The following is a 19,445-nucleotide window of genomic DNA, read 5'->3' as shown; positions in this document are numbered from 1 at the left end:
ACATCGGCTAAATTGTTTGATAACTTGCATCCCTATCTTTTGGAAGAGGGCAATTCCTCCATCTGGGAACTTCAGATACTAATCAAAATATTTAAAGTTCCCTGCAAGCACACTTCTGTTCTTGGATTATGCCAACAGAAAACCCACAATACTCATGCATCTATTATGCCTTTTTCAGCTGGGCCCCATCGCCAGCCTATTTTCCAAGGATTTGAATACAGTTACTCCAAGGTAGCCAGTGGAGCTTCATTCATTTACTCATGTTGGAGAAAAACACAAAAAAAGTTCCTGAATTGATGGTGGCCTTCCTACATGTTAACTTCTAAAAGAATTCATATGATATAGCCATTATTTTATAATAACTTTAAATGGAGCATAATCTATAAAAATACTGAGCCACGATATTGTACACCTGAAACTAATACTGCAAATAAACCATACTTCAATAAAAAAATAAGAAGAATTCCCATGAAGGATTTACTCCACCCCAATATGAGTTCACTGGGGCTGATTTCTATGGTCCAGTAAGTATTTTCAGATGTTTGTATGTGGCACAAGGTAAATTTTCTTACAGTTCTATCTTTCCTTCCAAGTCACATCTTTGACACCCTCCCTCACACGCACACAAACCCCCCTGTGGCCCTGGAGGTCCCCTCACCTACTCCGCTCTGCTCCTTACCTTTGTACAGAGTCTTGGGCACCTGGCAGGTATGTCCACATCCATTGGAACAACACTTCTTAACCCCAGAGCACTCATTGTCCGCTTCACAGCTTTCGACACAGGCGGCGGCAAAGCCGCTGGCTTTCTCGGGAGCTGGGCAATCCCCCTGCTTTACCGACAGGATGTACTTGAGGAACTCACAGCTGGTCAGGCATTCATAGTTCTTCTTGGGGAACAGAGGCTGGGAGAGAATAGAAAAAAAATTCTCCCGTTAAAGACACATGGAGTCTGATTTCCAAGACATCGGAAAGGCAGGTCAAAATTCTTACTCCATCAAATTCTCCCTTGAATTGTTTACAAAGTAAATGTACTTGCTTTCTTTCCCCCTAAAGAAGTGATCTTTTATGCTAATTTTTTAAAGGACTATGACCCATGACTTAGAGCTTTATTTTACATGCAACAGATACACATCAATTACACATACACGCATTCACAGATTATTGTTACATTCTGAGTTCTGATATTGTAAATTTAATTACATCGAGACATCAATACTCTGACAATTAAATACCAGGGAAAAATTTCACACTCTTAATTTAATTACCAAAGGTGGAAAACTAGAAACAGTAGCTAGAAAAAGCATAATTTCAAGGTTTGAATTAGAATTGTAGGTGAGAATAAAATTGATTGTTAATAATCATATATAGGGCTTCCCTGGTGGTGCAGTGGTTAGGAATCTGCCTGCCAATGCAGGGGACACGGGTTCGAGCCCTGCTCCGGGAAGATCCCACATGCCACGGAGCACCTAAGCCCGTGCGCCACTACTGAGCCTGCGCTCTAGAGCCCACAAGCCACAACTACTGAAGCCCACGTGCCACAACTACTGAAGCCCATGCGCCTAGAGCCCGTGCTCCTGCACCAAGAGAAGCCACGGCAACGAGAAGCCTGCGCACCGCAACGAAGACCCAACACAGCCAAAAAAAATTAATTAATTCATTTTTTTTTAAAAAAAAAAAGTTTAAAAAAAAATTTTTTTAATTAATGATATATAAAATTTGAAAATAACATGAATTGACTGGATTAAAACAGTGTCTCAATTCAAGAACTTTCCAGGTAAAACAGAAGAAAGGTCATGCTTTCAATACTGAAGTACCACAAATCTGTAGCTAGTTAATTTAAAAAAAAAAAAAAAACAACTTTATAAACATTTAAAGCATCATCAGTTCTTAAGGCTTTTCTCTCTTATTCAATTTCACAGCTCATTTTTCTGTTAGCCGCTAGATGTGTTTTACTTCATTGGTTTTTGAAGTTCTAAATTCAGGTTCAAATCTAAGTTAGGAATCAAAGAAGCATGTGAAAGGATCTGGAACAATTATAGAGTTTTGGCCAGCTTTCCTCTTTCAACAAAATGTATACATTACACGCACTGAAAGAAAATACTTAAGTTAGTAAAATCATTGGCCCCTGCCACACCGGCTGAGATTTGCAAGTAGACATAATTTTATTAAATCTGGCAAGTGTTTACTGCTTGCTAAGTTAGCAATCACAGGGACTTAGTTTGCACTATGTTTAATCAAATCAACTCATGGCAAACTTCTTCACACATGAAAACGGAGTATAACTTGGGAATCAGATAACAAAGTAAGGGCTGTCTGTTCATATGACTCTAATCATCTTCATGCCAACCGCCACGCCCTTGAGCTGGGAGGGACAGGAAAGCAGGAGCTGCTATCTCCTCCCCTCACTGATTTACTCACTGAGCTAACGGGCCAGAATTAACAAAAACACTGGCGGAGACAGATCTGCAACATTTGCTCCCACTAAGTGTAAAAGAAGAATGATCATAATTAGCACAATAATTTGGATCTTCCAGTTGATGTAGGGTTGTTCTGTACAATTCTTTTCCTTTTGGCTATGGATTCAAAAATGTGATTTTTTTTGGGGGGGGGGTGGGTATTTTGAGGTCCATGGAAACAAATCGGGAATCAAAGAAAGTTCCTCTCTGCACTGGAGCTTTCTAGACTGGTCCCTGAGCTTGCAGTGTTCCAGATGACATTATGAATATTATATTAGATTGTGTACACGGAGAACTAGGCAGTGCTGTACCAAGTTAGCTCCCAACAGCTACTCAGCAGGACTGGACTCATGGATGTATCTTTTCTTTTCCCACTGCTACAAGTTTCCTGTTTAACATTTCCAAATTCTTCTGTTATTCTGATCATAACGTTACAAGAGCTAAAGACAGAGAGCTGGCTCTGCTTCTCCTATGGCGTGACCATCCACACGTCTCCAACATGCCCCCACCAGGCCCAGCACTGAAATCTGCAAGGAGGGAACTGGGCCCCCTTGGAATTTATAAGAAAGAAATAGTCTTCAGTCCTTGAACTTAAATGAAGATCATCTTACAAATACGTGGATTTGGTACAGTAATCTTATAGAGGCGTTCTACTTAACTGTTCTATTGTTCAGCTCTACTGAAGGCAAATTTTGATGTTCTCTATCAATTATCTTGGATAATCCTCTTGGATTAGGTTGAAAAATATTAATGGTCTGAATATAAATTAGAGAACATATGGTATCTGTACACAAGGTCTCTCCCCATGTCTTTAATCATTGCTTAATGAGAATTTACCACTGAATGGAATAAGGACAAAAATGCTCATAGGTGATAGAAAACGATGTGTGAACATTAGTACTCTAGATATAAAGAAAATGTGTAAATTGGTCCCCTGATCACCAGTTGGAAATCCTGTGAGCAAAAGATCATTTGGGTGCAGGAAAAGAAGCTTCTGACCTTTAAGCGTGTCATATTTCTTGTGCCATTACAAGTTAATCACTCATAGACTTGTCAGGAGGGATGTGAACATTTTAGCAAAGGTGCGGGTTACCCAAATCACAAGGAGTGTCATGCCCCTCAACTTCACAGAAATGAAAACACGCATGACAACAACAGATGCATCTACTAAAAGCTGCATTTCTTGTTTATACAACTGCATCCAGTCTGTTAAGGCAAATTATGAATTGTAAAACTATGTAACTACAATTCCTTTATAAAACTATTCATATGAATAATTTCACACAAATAACCATTTCGCCAGGTCACTGGCTCGAGTTTAAAATTTGGAGAAAACGTAGTTACTATGCAATTAATTTTTTTTTGTTTTTTTGTTTTTTTCTGCCCTGTCCATATACAAAAATAAGAGCGGAATAGTCTTCAAAGATCATGTATTTTTCTAGAGTAGTTAGTGCCTAAAGGATGTCATTATGCATCCAAAGACGGGCTCAAAAAAGCAAAGAGGTGAAGGAAAATGCCCTTGGGTGCACTGCATTAAGGGGAAACTCCTCCATATTTTAATTAACATTCTACACAATATTAATAAATTCTTATAAATCTCTCCTACATCCCATCTCTTAGCCCAAAACTAAGATGTGTTTTCAGTTCCTCACCTGGGCAACACACTAAGCTCATCTTTCTTGTGGCAAATGGTAAAAACAAAATGAAATACTAACAATAGTAACTAACTGTTCTTGGATGCTTTTAAAAAAGATACTATTATCTTCATTTTGTTTGGTGTAAAATGCAAGGTATTGCACAATAAAATAATTTGTGGAGCAATCATGGAATGATGAACACAAACACATCAAACTCAGTAACATATACTAATACATTAGAAATCATATAAATATGAGGCCTCAGATATGGAGAAAACTCTGCATTTGGTGTCTGGTTCAATTCACCAGAACTGCACATGTGCCCAATCTCAATACACAGCCTTGGCAAAGAGCCAGGGCCTGGGGGCTCTCTCCTGGCTCCAGCCAACACACAGGCGTGCAACCTTCAGTGTGGACCCCTCAAATGAGTTCTCCACCATCATCACCACCATCCCCGCCACCCTCACCAGTGGTAGGTCATCGCTAACAGCTGCCGAGGGTCTCCCACCCTGTCACCTCTACCAGCTGCTTCCCTAGCTCACCCCACGTACTCCTTCCCAGGCCCTACAGCCAGGATTATTTCCATTTCACAAATGAGCAGACAGAAGCTCGGGGAGGTTGTAATTTATCCAAAATCACAAACAAGTAAGAGTGTGGGCCAATGTTTATCTAAGGGCTGTCCCGTATCTCAGGGTAAAATTAGAAGATGGCTAAGCCAGTGGCTTTCAACTTGCTTCCCTACTAGGATCACCTGGGGGATTCTAGCACTCCAGAAATATCCAGGACTAGAGCAGAGGGGAAAAATGCACACCGGTGCACAAACACACACACTTATATACCTGTATATATGTAAATCATATATATATATATATATATAAATCAAAAGGTCAGCTATAGTCCAGGAATACTGATAAGAATGAACAACACTGAGATACAGCTTGCACTACTGAACTTCGAGGATAAAAATGTAATTTTTCAGGCATCCAGGTAGAAAAGGTAAGTTGATTATGATGGAGAAAATAAGGTTTCTCCCAGATTAATTTGTCTCTATAAAATTTAATGTGTGACGGCAATACAGCAATGGCTATATAATACTAAAGAATATATATATATATAAAATCAGCTAAGTTGTTATTCAAATAAACATGTGACGGCAATATTCTCAAAGACATAAAGACTCAGAGAATATAACACTCATGAGCCTTTCTTGCAAAACTATGCAATGGTAAAATTCAGCTGTTCCACAAGTTCACAGAAATAAAGAGTAGATGGGCTAGCACAGCACCCCCTGAAAAAAAATATAAAGCGTATACTTATATATTATGTGAGAAAAAAAGTTTGTGCAAACCCATTTGGACATCAGGTATAACAGTAGGCAGAGCCTGTCATGAATAATCTCAAAGAAAATGGTATCTTTTAAAAGACACTGAGACATGATCAAATTTAGAAAGCCAAAAATAAATTAGCATAAAAGAATTACTAATCATTTTGTCATCCACATAAATATAAAACTAAAATTGAAAAAAGTAGGAATTACAGTTTAAAAAGATAATTTGATATAATAAAATTAAAAGAATATGTCTTAAAAAACAGGTAGGTTAGAAGGAATGGAGCAAGAAATCTTGAACTTAATTTTAGGACATCCGTATTCAGGGCTATGATGTACTGCAGCAAAAGGATGCAGAGCAAAATTAGCTAAAGAGAAAAGGCCTATGGGGAGAAGTCCAGAGGAAACCAGGTGCAAACTTTCCCAGTGGAGTCACACAGGATGCATTAAATTCCTCCAGCCACGAGTTGTAACAACACGTGTGAAATGCTGTCAACCAGAGAAGTCCAGGGGAGACTTGAAGCCCAGAGCTTTTCTGGGGGTCTGGTCACATAGGCACCTCCTGCGTAGCATGTACCAAAACCCAGACTCCCAGAAGGAAACAGGTGTCAATACTTTAGGAACAGTGATATTGGTCTGTAGTTTTCTTTTTGTGTGACATCTTTGTCTGGTTTTGGTATCAGGGTGATGGTGGCCTCGTAGAATGAGTTGGGGAGTGTTCCTCCCTCTGCTATATTTTGGAAGAGTTTGAGAAGGATAGGTGTTAGCTCTTCTCTAAATGTTTGACAGAATTCGCCTGTGAAGCCATCTGGTCCTGGACTTTTGTTTCTTGGAAGATTTTTAATCACAGTTTCAATTTCAGTGCTTGTGATTCGCCTGTTTATATTTTCTATTTCTTCCTGGTTCAGTCTCAGGAGGTTGTGCTTTTCTAAGAATTTGTCCATTTCTTCCAGGTTGTCCATTTTATTGGCATATAGTTGCTTGTAGTAATCTCTCATGATCCTTTGTATTTCTGCAGTGTCAGTTGTTCCTTCTTCTTTTTCATTTCTAATTCTACTGATCTGAGTCTTCTCCCTTTTTTCCTTGATACAGACCAATATCACTGATGAACACAGATGCAAAAATCCTCAACAAAATACTAGTAAACAGAATCCAACAACACATTAAAAGGATCATACACATAATCAAGTGGGCTTTATCCCAGGAATGCAAGGATTCTTCAATATACGCAAATCAACCAACGTGATACACCATATTAACAAATTGAAGGAGAAAAACCATACGATCATCTCAATAGGTGCAGAAAAAGCTTTCAACAAAATTCAACACCCATTTATGACAAAAACTCTCCAGAAAGCAGGCATAGAGGGAAGCTACCTCAACATAATAAAGACCATATATGACAAACCCACAGCCAACATCATTCTCAACGGTGAAAAACTGAAACCATTTCCACTAAGATCAGGAACAAGACAAGTTTGCTCACTCTCACCACTGTTATTCAACATAGTTTTGGAAGTTTTGGCCACAGCAATCAGAGAAGGAAAAGAAATAAAAGGAATCCAAATCGGAAAAGAAGAAGTAAAACTGTCACCGTTTGCAGATGACATGATACTACACACAGAGAATCCTAAAGATGCTACCAGAAAACTACTAGAGCAATCAATGAATTTGGTAAAGTAGCAGGATATAAAATTAATGCACAGAAATTTCTTGCATTCATATATACTAATGATGAAAAATCTGAAAGAGAAATTAAGGAAACACTCCCATTTACCATTACCAAAAAAAGAATAAAATACCTAGGAATAAACCTACCTGAGGAGACAAAAGACCTGTATGCAGACAACTATAAGACACTGATGAAAGAAATTAAACATGATACAAACAGATGGAGAGATATATCATGTTCTTGGATTAGGAGAATCAACATTGTGAAAATGACTATACTACCCAAAGCAATCTACAGATTCAATGCAATCCCTATCAAACTACCAATGGCATTTTTCACAGAACTAGAACAAAAAATTTCACAGTTTGTATGGAAACACAAAAGACCCCGAATAGCCAAAGCAATCTTGAGAAAGAAAAACAGAGCTGGAGGAATCAGGCTCCCTGACTTCAGACTATACTACAAAGCTACAGTAATCAAGACAGTATAGTACTGGCACAAAAACAGAAGTATAGATCAATGCAACAGGATAGAAAGCCAAGAGATAAACCTACACACTTATGGTCACCTTATCTTTGATAAAGGAGGCAAGAATATACAATGGAGAAAAGACAGCCTCTTCAATAAGTGGTGCTGGGACAACTGGACAGCTACATGTAAAAGAACGAAATTAGAACACTCCCTGACACCATACACAAAAATAAACTCAAAATGGATTAAAGACCTAAATGTAAGGCAAGACACTATACAACTTTTAGAGGAAAAGATAGGCAGAACACTCTCTGACATAAATCACAGCAAGATCCTTTTTGACCCACCTCCTAGAGTAATGGAAATAAAAACAAAAATAAACAGATGGGACCTAATGAAACTTAAAAGCTTTTGCACAACAAAGGAAACCATAAACAAGATGAAAAGACAACCCTCAGAATGGGAGAAAATATTTGCAAATGAAGCAACTGACAAAGATTAATCTCCAAAATATACAGGCAGCTCATGCAGCTCAATATCAAAAAAAAACAAAACAACCCAATCCAAAAATGGGCAGAAGATCTAAATAGACATTTCTCCAAAGCAGATATACAGATTGCCAACAAACACATGAAAGGATGCTCAACATCATTAAACATTAGAGAAATGCAAATCAAAACTACAATGAGATATCATCTCACACCGGTCAGAATGGCCATCATCAAAAAATCTACAAACAAGAAATGCTGGAGAGGGTGTGGAGAAAAGGGAACCCTCTTGCACTGTTTGTGGGAATGTAAATTGATAACAGCCACTATGGAGAACAGTATGGAGGTTCCTTAAAAAACTAAAAATAGAACTACCATATGACCCATCAATCCCACTACTGGGCATATACCCTGAGAAAACCATAATTCAAAAAGAATCATGTACCACAATGTTCATTGCAGCTCTATCTACAATAGCCAGGACATGGAAGCAACCTAAGTGTCCATCGACAGATGAATGGATAAAGAAGATGTGGCACATATATACAATGGAATATTACTCAGCCATAAAAAGAAACGAAATTGAGTTATTTGTAGTGAGGTGGATGGACCTAGAGTCTGTCATACAGAGTGAAGTAAGTCAAAAAGGGAAAAACAAACACCATATGCTAACACATATATATGGAATCTAAAATTAAAAAAAAAAATGGTTCTGAAGAACCTAGGGGCAGGACAGGAATAAAGATGCAGACGTAGAGAACGGACTTGAGGACACGGGGAGGGGGAAGGGTAAGCTGGGACAAAGTGAGAGAGTGGCATGGACTTATATACACTACCAAATGTAAAATAGCTAGCTAGTGGGAAGCAGCCGCATAGCACAGGGAGATCAGCTCGGTGCTTTGTGTCCACCTAGAGGGGTGGGATAGGGAGGGTGGGAGGGAGATGCAAGAGGGAGGAGATATGGGGATATATGTATACATGTAGCTGATTCACTTTGTTATACAGCAGAAACTAACACCATTGTAAAGCAATTATATTCCAATAAATATGTTAAAAAATAAATAAATAAAATACAAGGAAGAAAAAAAAATAGTTTAGATCAGTGAGCCCCTCTTCTCAGTTAGGGATTGGTGGGAAAACCTCCCCCCGCCCAAGTCTAAGTTTCCAGAAGCCAGCCAAGGGCCAACCTTTTAAGCAGGAATTTCTAAGGATAGGTTTGCTATGATAACTCCTCTGCACAGGTAACCATGGCTATTTCCAGATGGTAGACTTTGGAGTAAAGGTTAAGTTTTAGTCTCCTGTGCAGTTTGTTATATAAATGTTTCAATGGGCATATATAATTTCTATAAAAAATAAAGACATTATACTGTTTAAAAAACAACCCAAACTGCCAGTTGTATCTTTCAAAGAAGGCATCTAAATGCTAAGTATGCATGAAATAGGAAAAAGCATTCTCAATTCAAATGTTTCTAATTTATGCTTGGAAATGAAATTATAATTTGCTTGGAAACTCAGTTACACATCCTAATTTATTAAATGTGATTACAGTTAATTTGGTTCCCAGGCAAACTGTAGACCTTGGCCGTGAATACTGTAAAATTAGGAGAAAATCAGAAACATGTATCTGAAGATAGTCACTTTCCTACGAGTACACGCCCCTGTTGCTAAATTAGAGTCATCTTTACGTATGTTTATCTCAGCTTCCTCTTCCTTGGCTTTTCTATTTATTTTGAAGGCAAATGTGACACACCGTACGAGGGTATCAACCGTCAGATTCTCCACTGGGAACATCTCTCCAGAATCGTGCTGGAAGATCTTTGGAAGATCGCCAGGCACAAAAATAATTCCAAAAATGCAAAATTTTCTAGAGAATCAGGGACAGTTAGGACACTTGATAAACCACCATTTCCTTCTCTCCCCTTCGTCCTGCATTTTGTTACTAGGAGCTACCAAGCATGTCTATGAATAATTAGCCCACTGAAGCCTTTATATACTGACTCAGAAGCCAAACTGGCATTCTAGGTACTAGGGATCCACTGATGAACAGAAGAAAAGCATGACAGTTATGCCCCACTATGCTTACAGTTTATGCCTCTACTAACAAACATGTGACATCATTACGCAGTTTCATTTGTATTAAAATAGAGGTGGACGCAGGAGGTAACGCAGGTACACACACGTGAGGTCAAAGGAGGATTAGACAAGGAGAAAGCTTTTAAGATAAGCTGTCAACACTTAGCATGAGTTAAATGGGTAAGCGTGATGTGGAAGGGCAGAGGACTATCCTAGAAGGAAAGAATGACAAACACGAGGGCAGAAGCAAATACAGGGTACTCCATTCACGGCACGGCAAATACATCAGTAAGGCAGGAGCTGCATGCTGTGGTGACAACATTAGTGCTGCAAGTCTTGGTTTCTTCAAATGTAAAAGGGGAATAACGATAATACTTATTGTGTACTATTACCCTAAGCATTGAAGTATATTAAACACTTGGCACAGGTTCTGCCACATAATCATGTTGAAATTACTGCTAGCCCCGAAAAGAAGTATTAGAGTTTTAAAACATCATTCTAGAAATTCTACAAAAAAAAAACAAAAAAACAATGAGAAACACAAGAGGTTAATTATAGATTGCCAAAAATCCTCATATGAAAAATTTCTTTTGAGGAAGAATAAACTGTCAAGTTGTTCAATGTACATATTTACTCTGATTTGTAGTTTTAAGTTTCTAACATGTTTCCATCTCAGAGAATTTTGCAAATACTGTCCCATCCAAGTTACAAGCAAAATCATACTTCAGAAAAGAGATACACTTTCACAGTCTTAGAAATTATAAAAGGTCTATACCCCCAATTCCAATGTCATCGCGGGGAGGGGGGCATTCCCCGCACAAACACCAAGCAATTCTCAGACCCCCGCTGGGTGTTTACACAACTCAACTCAATTCTGACACTATCTCCCTGGAGACGGCATCAGACCCCACAGGTCACGGACTCAGTCCTACAGGACGACATCCCCTACTGCCTCTGCACAGGCCAGTTCCAAGTTCAGGTTGTCGCCTGTGCTTCTCACCAAAGGATTACAGATTGGAGGTTCCAACAAGCCCCACTCAGGTTCAATTAGTTTGCTAGAGTGCCTCAGAGAAGTCAGAGAAACATTTTACCTACTGTATTACCAGTTTCTTACAAAAGGATGTAACGCGGGAACAGCCAAATGGAAGCCGTGTATAGGGCACTGTATGGGGAAAGGACACAAGATACTTTTCCCAAATCTCCACGTGTTCACCAGCCAGGAAGTTCTCTGAAGCCAGTCCCCTGGGGGTTTGATGGAGGCCTCATTACTTGGGCATGACTGATTAGCTCATGAGCCGCTGAGGACTGAAGTCAATCTCCAGCTCTTCCCTCCTTCCCTTAAGCCAGAGGGTGGGAGGAAAGTTCCAACCCCTAATTACAGGGTTGTTTCACTGGCAACCAGTCCCCCGTGAGCAGGTGCTTTGCAAAGGTCACCTCATTAAAGTAACAAAAGACACCATGTGAGAGCTCTCACCACTTAGGACATTCCCAAGGACCTCTGTGCCAAGAAGGGGGTCGAAGACCAAATGCATATATTTCTTCTTATAAATCGCAGGATCCCAGAAATCTTCCTTGAAATTTCTCTTCCTTTGTTTATACACTACTACATGGATAGCATACTTTCAGACTGATTGTACCATCGCAAAGTGAACTAGAAATTAATGTGAATAGAATGTTATTTCCTCATTATAATGTGCAAGGGAAATTACAAATACCATAGGTTAGCAAAAGGGTTCTCAACAGAAGTGACTTTTGCCCCACAGAGAGTATTATAAGGCAAGGCCTGGAGACATTTTTTGGTCCTTACAACCGGGAGGCGAGTGCTCCTGGCATCTAGTGAGTGGGTAGAGCCCAGGGATGCTGCTAAAGATGCACAGGACAACCTCACGGCAGAGAAGTATTTATCCAAAAATGTCAATAGTGTCGGAGTTCAAAGACTCTGGATTAGAGCAGTATATTGATTAATTAGCCAGAAAAGCACAAATGTGAAAGGGAGATAAGTTTCCATCACTCTCTGGAGAAGTCCAGAATCCTCTGTAGGAGACAGACATTGAAACAACAAAACCACGATGTCATAAGCACTGTGACAGACATGTACAAATCCAGTGAGAACGGCTGGTAGCACATAGTCAAAAACCATCTCGACAGTGTCCAGCAGTGCGTCATACGACAGGGACAAAGAGAATGAAGTCACAGCTTCTGCTCCCACTCGGCCTGCCTTTCAGGAGCAAGAAAATGTAAATAACCATATCAGTTAATAAACACAGGAGAGATACTAGCTCACACGAAGGTCAAAGAAGGCGCTCAGAAGATGTGACAGCTGTCTTAAATTAAGAAAGGCAGGAGTGAAGAGGACCGTTTGAATGTCAGTGTTTCTTCAGCCATAAAGAATCAATTGTGCAAAACCAGAGTAGTCAGAGCACAGTCTGGAGAGCTTCAATTCGTTTGGTTTATTTGGCAAAAACCCTCTACATATGCCTGTTGAGGAATGTGGGAACTGACCTTCTGGAAACAACCATAAAACTGGACAGAATATAGGTAACAGCAGACAATGGCCAACAGCTAGCACAGGGCTGTACGCCCTGAGAGAGCACACAAATGAGGTGAGCCCGGAGATGGCCAATAATGCATGGCTGGGGTAGGTTCAAGTCCACAGTGCAAGGAGGGGTGACCCAAAGGTAGTCCTGCAGCTTTTCTGAGTCGAGGAGAAAGAGATCAAAGTTTGAGGCACCTGAAAGGAGTAGGTCTTGTGGGCAAAAAATCAGGAAGGATGGAACTAGGCAAAGAGAAACCCAGAGAGCTGTGAGGGACTCCTCAAGTTTTGGGCTGAATACTGCTTTCTTTTAACATTCTTTTTTTTTTTTTTATCTTCTTTTCCTTTATGGTTTATCCCAGGACACTGAATATAGTTCCCTGTGCTCTACAGTAGGACCTTGTTGTTTATCCATCCTACATGGAAAAGCTTACATCTGCTAACCCCAAACTCCCACTCCACCCCTCTCCCAACCCCCTCCCCCTTGGCAACCACAAGTCTGTTCTCTATGTCCATTAAGCCTGTTTCTTGAACATGCATGAGGTGAAAGCACATGAGACCGGGGAAGGAACAAACAGAAAGCACCACAGCAGGCAATTCCTGGAGTTCTAAGGAGGCTAATACCTCACATTCCAACCGTCAGAGCAGAAAGGATACGTAATACCCAGGGCATCGGAGAGAGTCCTCAGAAAAATATCACTATAGTAATGGGGACAAATTAGCCCTAGACTAAAGGCTGCTCTGAATCTGCCCTAAGAAAGTTTAAAAGCAAGTCTCTACAAAAGCAAACTGATCGCAAGTAACTACATGCCAGAACAATCGAATGCTTTTTACAAAATACAGCAAAATTCAGAACACGAAAATCTGACATCCAATCAAAAAGCATCAGGGATGCTGGACTTCCCAGGTGGCGCAGTGGTTAAGAATCCGCCTGCCAATGCAGGGGACACGGGTTCGAGCCCTGGTCCGGGAAGATCCCACATGCCACGGAGCAGCTAAGCCCGTGCGCCACAACTACTGAAACCACGTGCCACAATTACTAAAGCCCACGTGCCTAGAGCCCGTGGTCCACAACAAGAGAAGCCACTGCAATGAGAAGCCCATGCACAGCAACGAAGAGTAGCCCCCGCTCGCCACAACTAGAGAAAGCCGGTGCACAGCAATGAAGACCCAATGCAGCCAAAAATTAATTATTTTTAAAAAAGTACTTTCTTTTAAAAAAAAAAAATCATCAGGCATGCAAAGAAGCAGGAAACTATGACACACAACCAAAAGGGAAATAAGAGAATCTAAAGAAACAGAGCCAGAAACGACACAGGTGATGTAATTAGCAGAAAAGGACATTTATCGATAAAAGGATATTATAAATATGCTCTATATGCCCAGAAATGTAGAAGAAAACATGGACACAGAGAGGAGAGGAACAGAAGATGCAGGAAAGACCTGCATGGAACTTCCAGAAGTAAAAAGGAAGAAACAAAAACACGCCAGAGAGGATTTAAAACGTGTCAGGCGCTGTAGAAGAAAAGATCACTTGATGGGAACTTGAAGACACAATGATAAAAACTATCAAAATGAAGCAGACAGTGGGGGGAAAAATGAGTAAAAAACATGATCAGAGACTGACTGACCCAGGAGACCATATAAAGTCTGTCATGTATAATTAGGGCCCCAGAAGACAGGACACAGAGGATGGGGCAGAAAAAAAATTGGCCCATATGTTTAAAATTTGATTAAAATTATAAGCCCACAGGGCTTCCCTGGTGGCGCAGTGGTTGAGAATCTGCCTGCAAATGCAGGAGACATGGGTTTGAGCCCTGGTCTGGGAAGATCCCACATGCCGCGGAGCAACTAGGCCCGTGAGCCACAACTACTGAGCCTGCGCGTCTGGAGCCTGTGCTCCGCAACAAGAGAGGCCGCGATAGCGAGAGGCCTGCGCACCACGATGAAGAGTGGCCCCCGCTCGCCACAACTAGAGAAAGCCCTCGCACAGCAACGAAGACCCAACACAGCCAAAAATAAATAAATAAATAAATAAATAAATTTAAAAAAAATTATAAGCCCACAATTAGAAGAAACTTAGTGACCCCAAACAGAAGACACATAAAGGCCACCCCATCAAGGTATACCATAATCATATTAAAACTAGACATAGAAAGAAAAACTTAAAAGCAGACAGAGAAATAAAAAGATTCTTTATAAACAGTTGAAAAAAAAAGAATGTTGGAGATTTTTCAGAAAATATACAAGACAAAAGAAAATGAAAAGATTTTTAAACAACTAATTTTTAAAAAATTGCTAACTGGAAATTCTGTACCCAGTGAAATACCTTTCGTTTGGGGACAGAGACAAACCGACAATTATAATTCTGCGTTTTGAATGATGAAAGTGTGAGGGATTGATTTATGTATGTATGTATGTATGTATGTATGTATGGCTGCGTTGGGTCTTCGTTGCTGTGCGCGGGCTTTCTCTAGTTGTGGCGAGCAGGGGCTACTCTACGTTGCGGTGCGTGGGCTTCTCATTGCGGTGGCTTCTCTTGTTGCGGAGCATGGGCTCTAGGCACGTGGACTCAGTAGTTGTGGCACGTGGACTCAGTAGTTGTGGCACGTGGGCTCAGTAGTTGTGGCACGTGGGCTCAGTAGTTGTGGCTCACGGGCTTAGTTGCTCCACGGCATGTGGGATCTTCCTAAGCACTGCACCACCAGGGAAGCCCTTCCACTTCTAAAAACCATTTTCATCTGTTTATTTTCAATCATTATCAGCCATTGCACACTTTCTCTCTATAGAATACCACAGAAGAAATCACAAGACTTCATCAGCAGGCACCTCAAAGTGAGAGCTTATAGGGAACCCCACTATCAAAGAAGGGGCATCCACACACTTGCCAGTCCTTCACCCAGCAGCATCAGCACTGCTGGGGAAACGGAGGCTCTCGTGCCGAGAGCCCATACCTGCTGAGACAGAATCTGCACTTTAGCAAGACTCCAGGTGATGTGTGTGAAGGACCAAGTCTGGAAAGCGCTGCTCTGGACCCGGGAAGCTGCAGCTGGCATCTGCAGAAGCTGAGTCTCTCCATCTCTGCACTGAAACTTGATTCAAGCCTAGTTTCTGACTCCAGAAATCTGGGCTTTTCCCCCAACAAATCTCCCACTTCACACTTCCGATGAGAGTCATTTGCCCTCGGCTTATAAGTGTATTCAAGTCTTCCCAAGGTAAAAACACAAAACCCATTTCCCCAAAATCAAAGCCCCTGACCCAGCCACTTGTCTCTCCTCTTTCCCACCCAGGTGGTCTTAGGAAGGAACTTAAACTTGTGGACAGAGTTGTGTGCATCTGTTGTACATTTCCTCCTGTACATTTACTATTCAAGTGGGACCTTTTAAGTCTTCTACTGACCCGTCATAGAATTCCAAAGTGGCGACCTGGCCCTCCGCCTTCATAATAAAAAGAGCTACTATTTATCCAATGTCTGTTATGTTCAGACACTGTTTAAGTGCTTTACATGCATCTTTGATTTTTTACTTAAATTAGATGCTTTTGTAATTTCTACGATATTCCCCTAACTCCTTGTGTAGCTACCTGGCTAGTCCCTCTTTTCAGACAGGATAGGTCTTTAAATCATTCCAAATAGCCTCCAGTCTCAGCCTCTTATAAATTTTCAAAACTCATCAGTTCTCCTCAATAGAGTCTCATGGTATACTCCCCAGCAACACATAAAAATTCAATGAAAATTGAGCCTCACTGTTTAAAAAAATGAAAAGAAAAAAAAGGCTGCATTCCATGGAGAACACGTTCCACCCAGTGAATAATTTACTGAACGACCATAAAACGTCATTTAATATTCTTGATATCCTCATTTTCCAGGACTGTGAAACTTGATCTACTAAGGACAGCTTCCTTTATAAGATGATGGTAAAGGAAATCTCATAACGATTATAAAAATCTTCAGCATTCCTTGAAACGTTTCGATTCCATTACTCCCACCCTCACTAAGTGGAAAAGAAAACTTGGACCAAATCTGCCCCTTGACCAAGGATCACAATCCAGACTAGATCACTAACACTTTTCCTTACTATAAAAATATAAAAGGTAAATGTTTATCATTTGTAAAAAAAAAAATTTATTCATTACAGTGATAAAAGCTAACGCTTTTGGGAAATGTGCTATGTGCTGGTCACCCCAGGCTCCATCACTCTCAGCTAATCACCCCACTTCACGGAGAAAAGTGAAGCGTTGAGAAGGACACTTCCACGAATCCCCTTTCACACCCGCCTATACACCAGAAGGTGGCCCGTGTGCTCTCATTCGCTACCTCGTCCTGTGACAAGGAGGCACGGTCCTTTGCTCCCACGTCAAAGCTTCCTCACGTGGTACAGTGGACGCCACTGCCGCTTCAGGTCACGTGCTTCTGCAGTTCTCCCCTCTCCTCCAGCGTCAAACACCCTCTCTCTTCAGGATAGTTCCCATCCGCTTAGACTATGGGATGATTTCTTCACCCCAAACGTAATGCAATGTGGGGTTACCCTGCTCACCCCTTAACCCACAACCTTCCACAGCAGTCCGTGCTCTCTGAAACGTTCTTATACCCCCTCCTCTCTCCGTCTCTCCCTACCACTCCTCTGGGACACATCAATCAGGCCTTCTCTGCAGCCACCCGCTAACTCTGCTCTTGTTAAGGTCGACCGTGACCGGTGCATCACGGTATCCAGTGACCAATTTTCAGACCTCCACAGTCTTGCAGATGCAACTGATCACCTCTTCCTTCTTGAAAAGCTGTTGCCATGTGTCCTTTAGAACTCCACCCTCACGTGGACCTTCTCCCATCTTAACAGCCCCCCTTAGTCCACTTGCTGGCTCTTCCTTGGTTCCCATCCTTCTTATACTGGTGTGATTCAGGGCATAACCCATGAAGCACTTGTACTTCTACCACTTCATCCAGCTTCATGACTTTAAATACCATCTATCAACCATGACATTTGTATGTCCAGCCTGATCTCTCAACTCCAGACTCATGTATCTATGTGCCCATGACAAATCTCGAATGGAGGTCTAATTTACATCTCAGACACAGCATGCTCAACACCAAGCCTCTGGCCATCCTTTCTCCCCCCCATCCCCCCAAAACCTGTGCCTCTCACATACCCCACATGTCGGTATCTGCTCAAGGTCATGCCAGCTTCCTCCCCCGGCTGTTCATGACAAAGACCCCACCGTTATCATCAACGTTTCATTCCCCCGATTCGTCCCATGCAACCTGTCATCAGATTGTGTCAGCTCTACCTTCAGAATAGAGCTGACACAATAGTACTGCCCACCTCCACCACTGCCACCCTGGACTAACCCACCAACATCTCTCTTCTGCTCAAGCACTCATACTGTACAAGTAAGAAGAACCTGTGCTTCTTACCCACCAGTCATACACCTCAAGAGCCATCCTGGTGCCCCCCCAAATATGAACAATTCCCCTAAAGGGAGGACTCAGGAGCCATACTATAATATAACTTTCTTAGGGAAAATATTCCAACATAGCAAATCTTTTTAATAAAAATTGAGTCCCTCTTGTATATTGGACCTGAATTTAATGGACTCAGAACGATTCACTAATTGACTCTTCAAAAGACTAGAGGTGACTGTATCATGACTCCCACGGTGTGGCACCCAAAGCCAGCTTTATTTTATTACGCTCTGGTATATCCCCAACCCCCAAGAAAGAAAAGACATGACTACGTTCAAAAAACAGCACCAAGGTCCATCTCCACTTGTCCCTTCACAAGGATATTCTAATCAGGTCAGCTGTTGTTCTGGTACGCTAAAGCAAAAGATTGCTAACTTGTGTTAAACTCTACGTGCTGGTCCTTCCCCCGGCATGCAAACATCTGGGGCAGATTACATCCTTTTCCTGTTTAGCTCTCATCAGCTTCTTTCAGTACCTTTAGCTCTTGTAGAGACATTCCCAGACAGGTGATGGCTCTGCCTGAGTTCCTGAAGCGATGCACTTACTTAATACCCTAGATTGGAAGACATAACACTGGGTTGTGGAGCAGCCGACGGAGGACAGGTTTTGACAGCAAGAAGAGGAGTGTGATCCATCTGAACACCTTACTTTCGAGGTGTCTTTCCAGTCACGTTGGAACATCCCACGGCCAAAGACACCCTGAAGTAGTAAGGAGCCTTGTTCTTCCTTCAATTCCTTGACGTACCTTTAATTAACTATGATTTTGCATAATCAAAACTTCCTTCTCATTTGAGAGTAAGCCTGTTCACACACAAATGGCTGGACCAACAATTTTACATAAGAGATAGGCTCATTCATGGAGCAAGGGTAGACAGAGGTGTCTGGGATGGAGGACAGTGGGAAAGAAACATTACTAGAAGGCACAACCCCTCGATTTTAGATCTTATTCCTCTGCCTCTGAACCATGTTATCTCGGGCCAATACAACCATTTTCTCCTTGTGTGCTAGTTTCACTGTCCATAAAGTTCGCCTAGTAAAATTCAGACCTCACTTCTAAGAATTGCTATGAAATCAAATGGAATAATATGGGAAAATATTTTGAAAATCAAAAAGCACAAAGAGGGCTTCCCTGGTGGCGCAGTGGTTGAGAATCTGCCTGCCAATGCAGGGGACACGGGTTCTAGCCCTGGTCTGGGAAGATCCCACATGCCGCGGAGCAACTGGGCCCGTGAGCCACAACTACTGAGCCTGCGCATCTGGAGCCTGTGCTCCGCAACAAGAGAGGCCGCGACAGTGAGAGGCCCGTGCACCGCGATGAAGAGTGGCTCCC

General features: G+C 41.5%; 1 protein-coding gene across 1 annotated transcript in view; it reads right to left on the bottom strand.

The window, feature by feature from the left end:
- The window catches only part of LOC133082900 (anosmin-1), a 186,880-nt gene that overhangs the window by 50,711 nt on the left and 116,724 nt on the right, over positions 1-19,445 (bottom strand). Inside the window, exon 4 of the mRNA XM_061179570.1 lies at positions 680-902. Within this exon, the coding sequence (XP_061035553.1) occupies positions 680-902 (223 nt within the window). The remainder of the gene's footprint in view (positions 1-679; positions 903-19,445) is intronic.

This window comes from Eubalaena glacialis, chromosome Y (assembly GCF_028564815.1).
Source record: "Eubalaena glacialis isolate mEubGla1 chromosome Y, mEubGla1.1.hap2.+ XY, whole genome shotgun sequence".
Classification (NCBI taxonomy): Eukaryota; Metazoa; Chordata; class Mammalia; order Artiodactyla; family Balaenidae; genus Eubalaena; species Eubalaena glacialis.
This window is presented reverse-complemented; position numbering and strand designations above follow the sequence as displayed.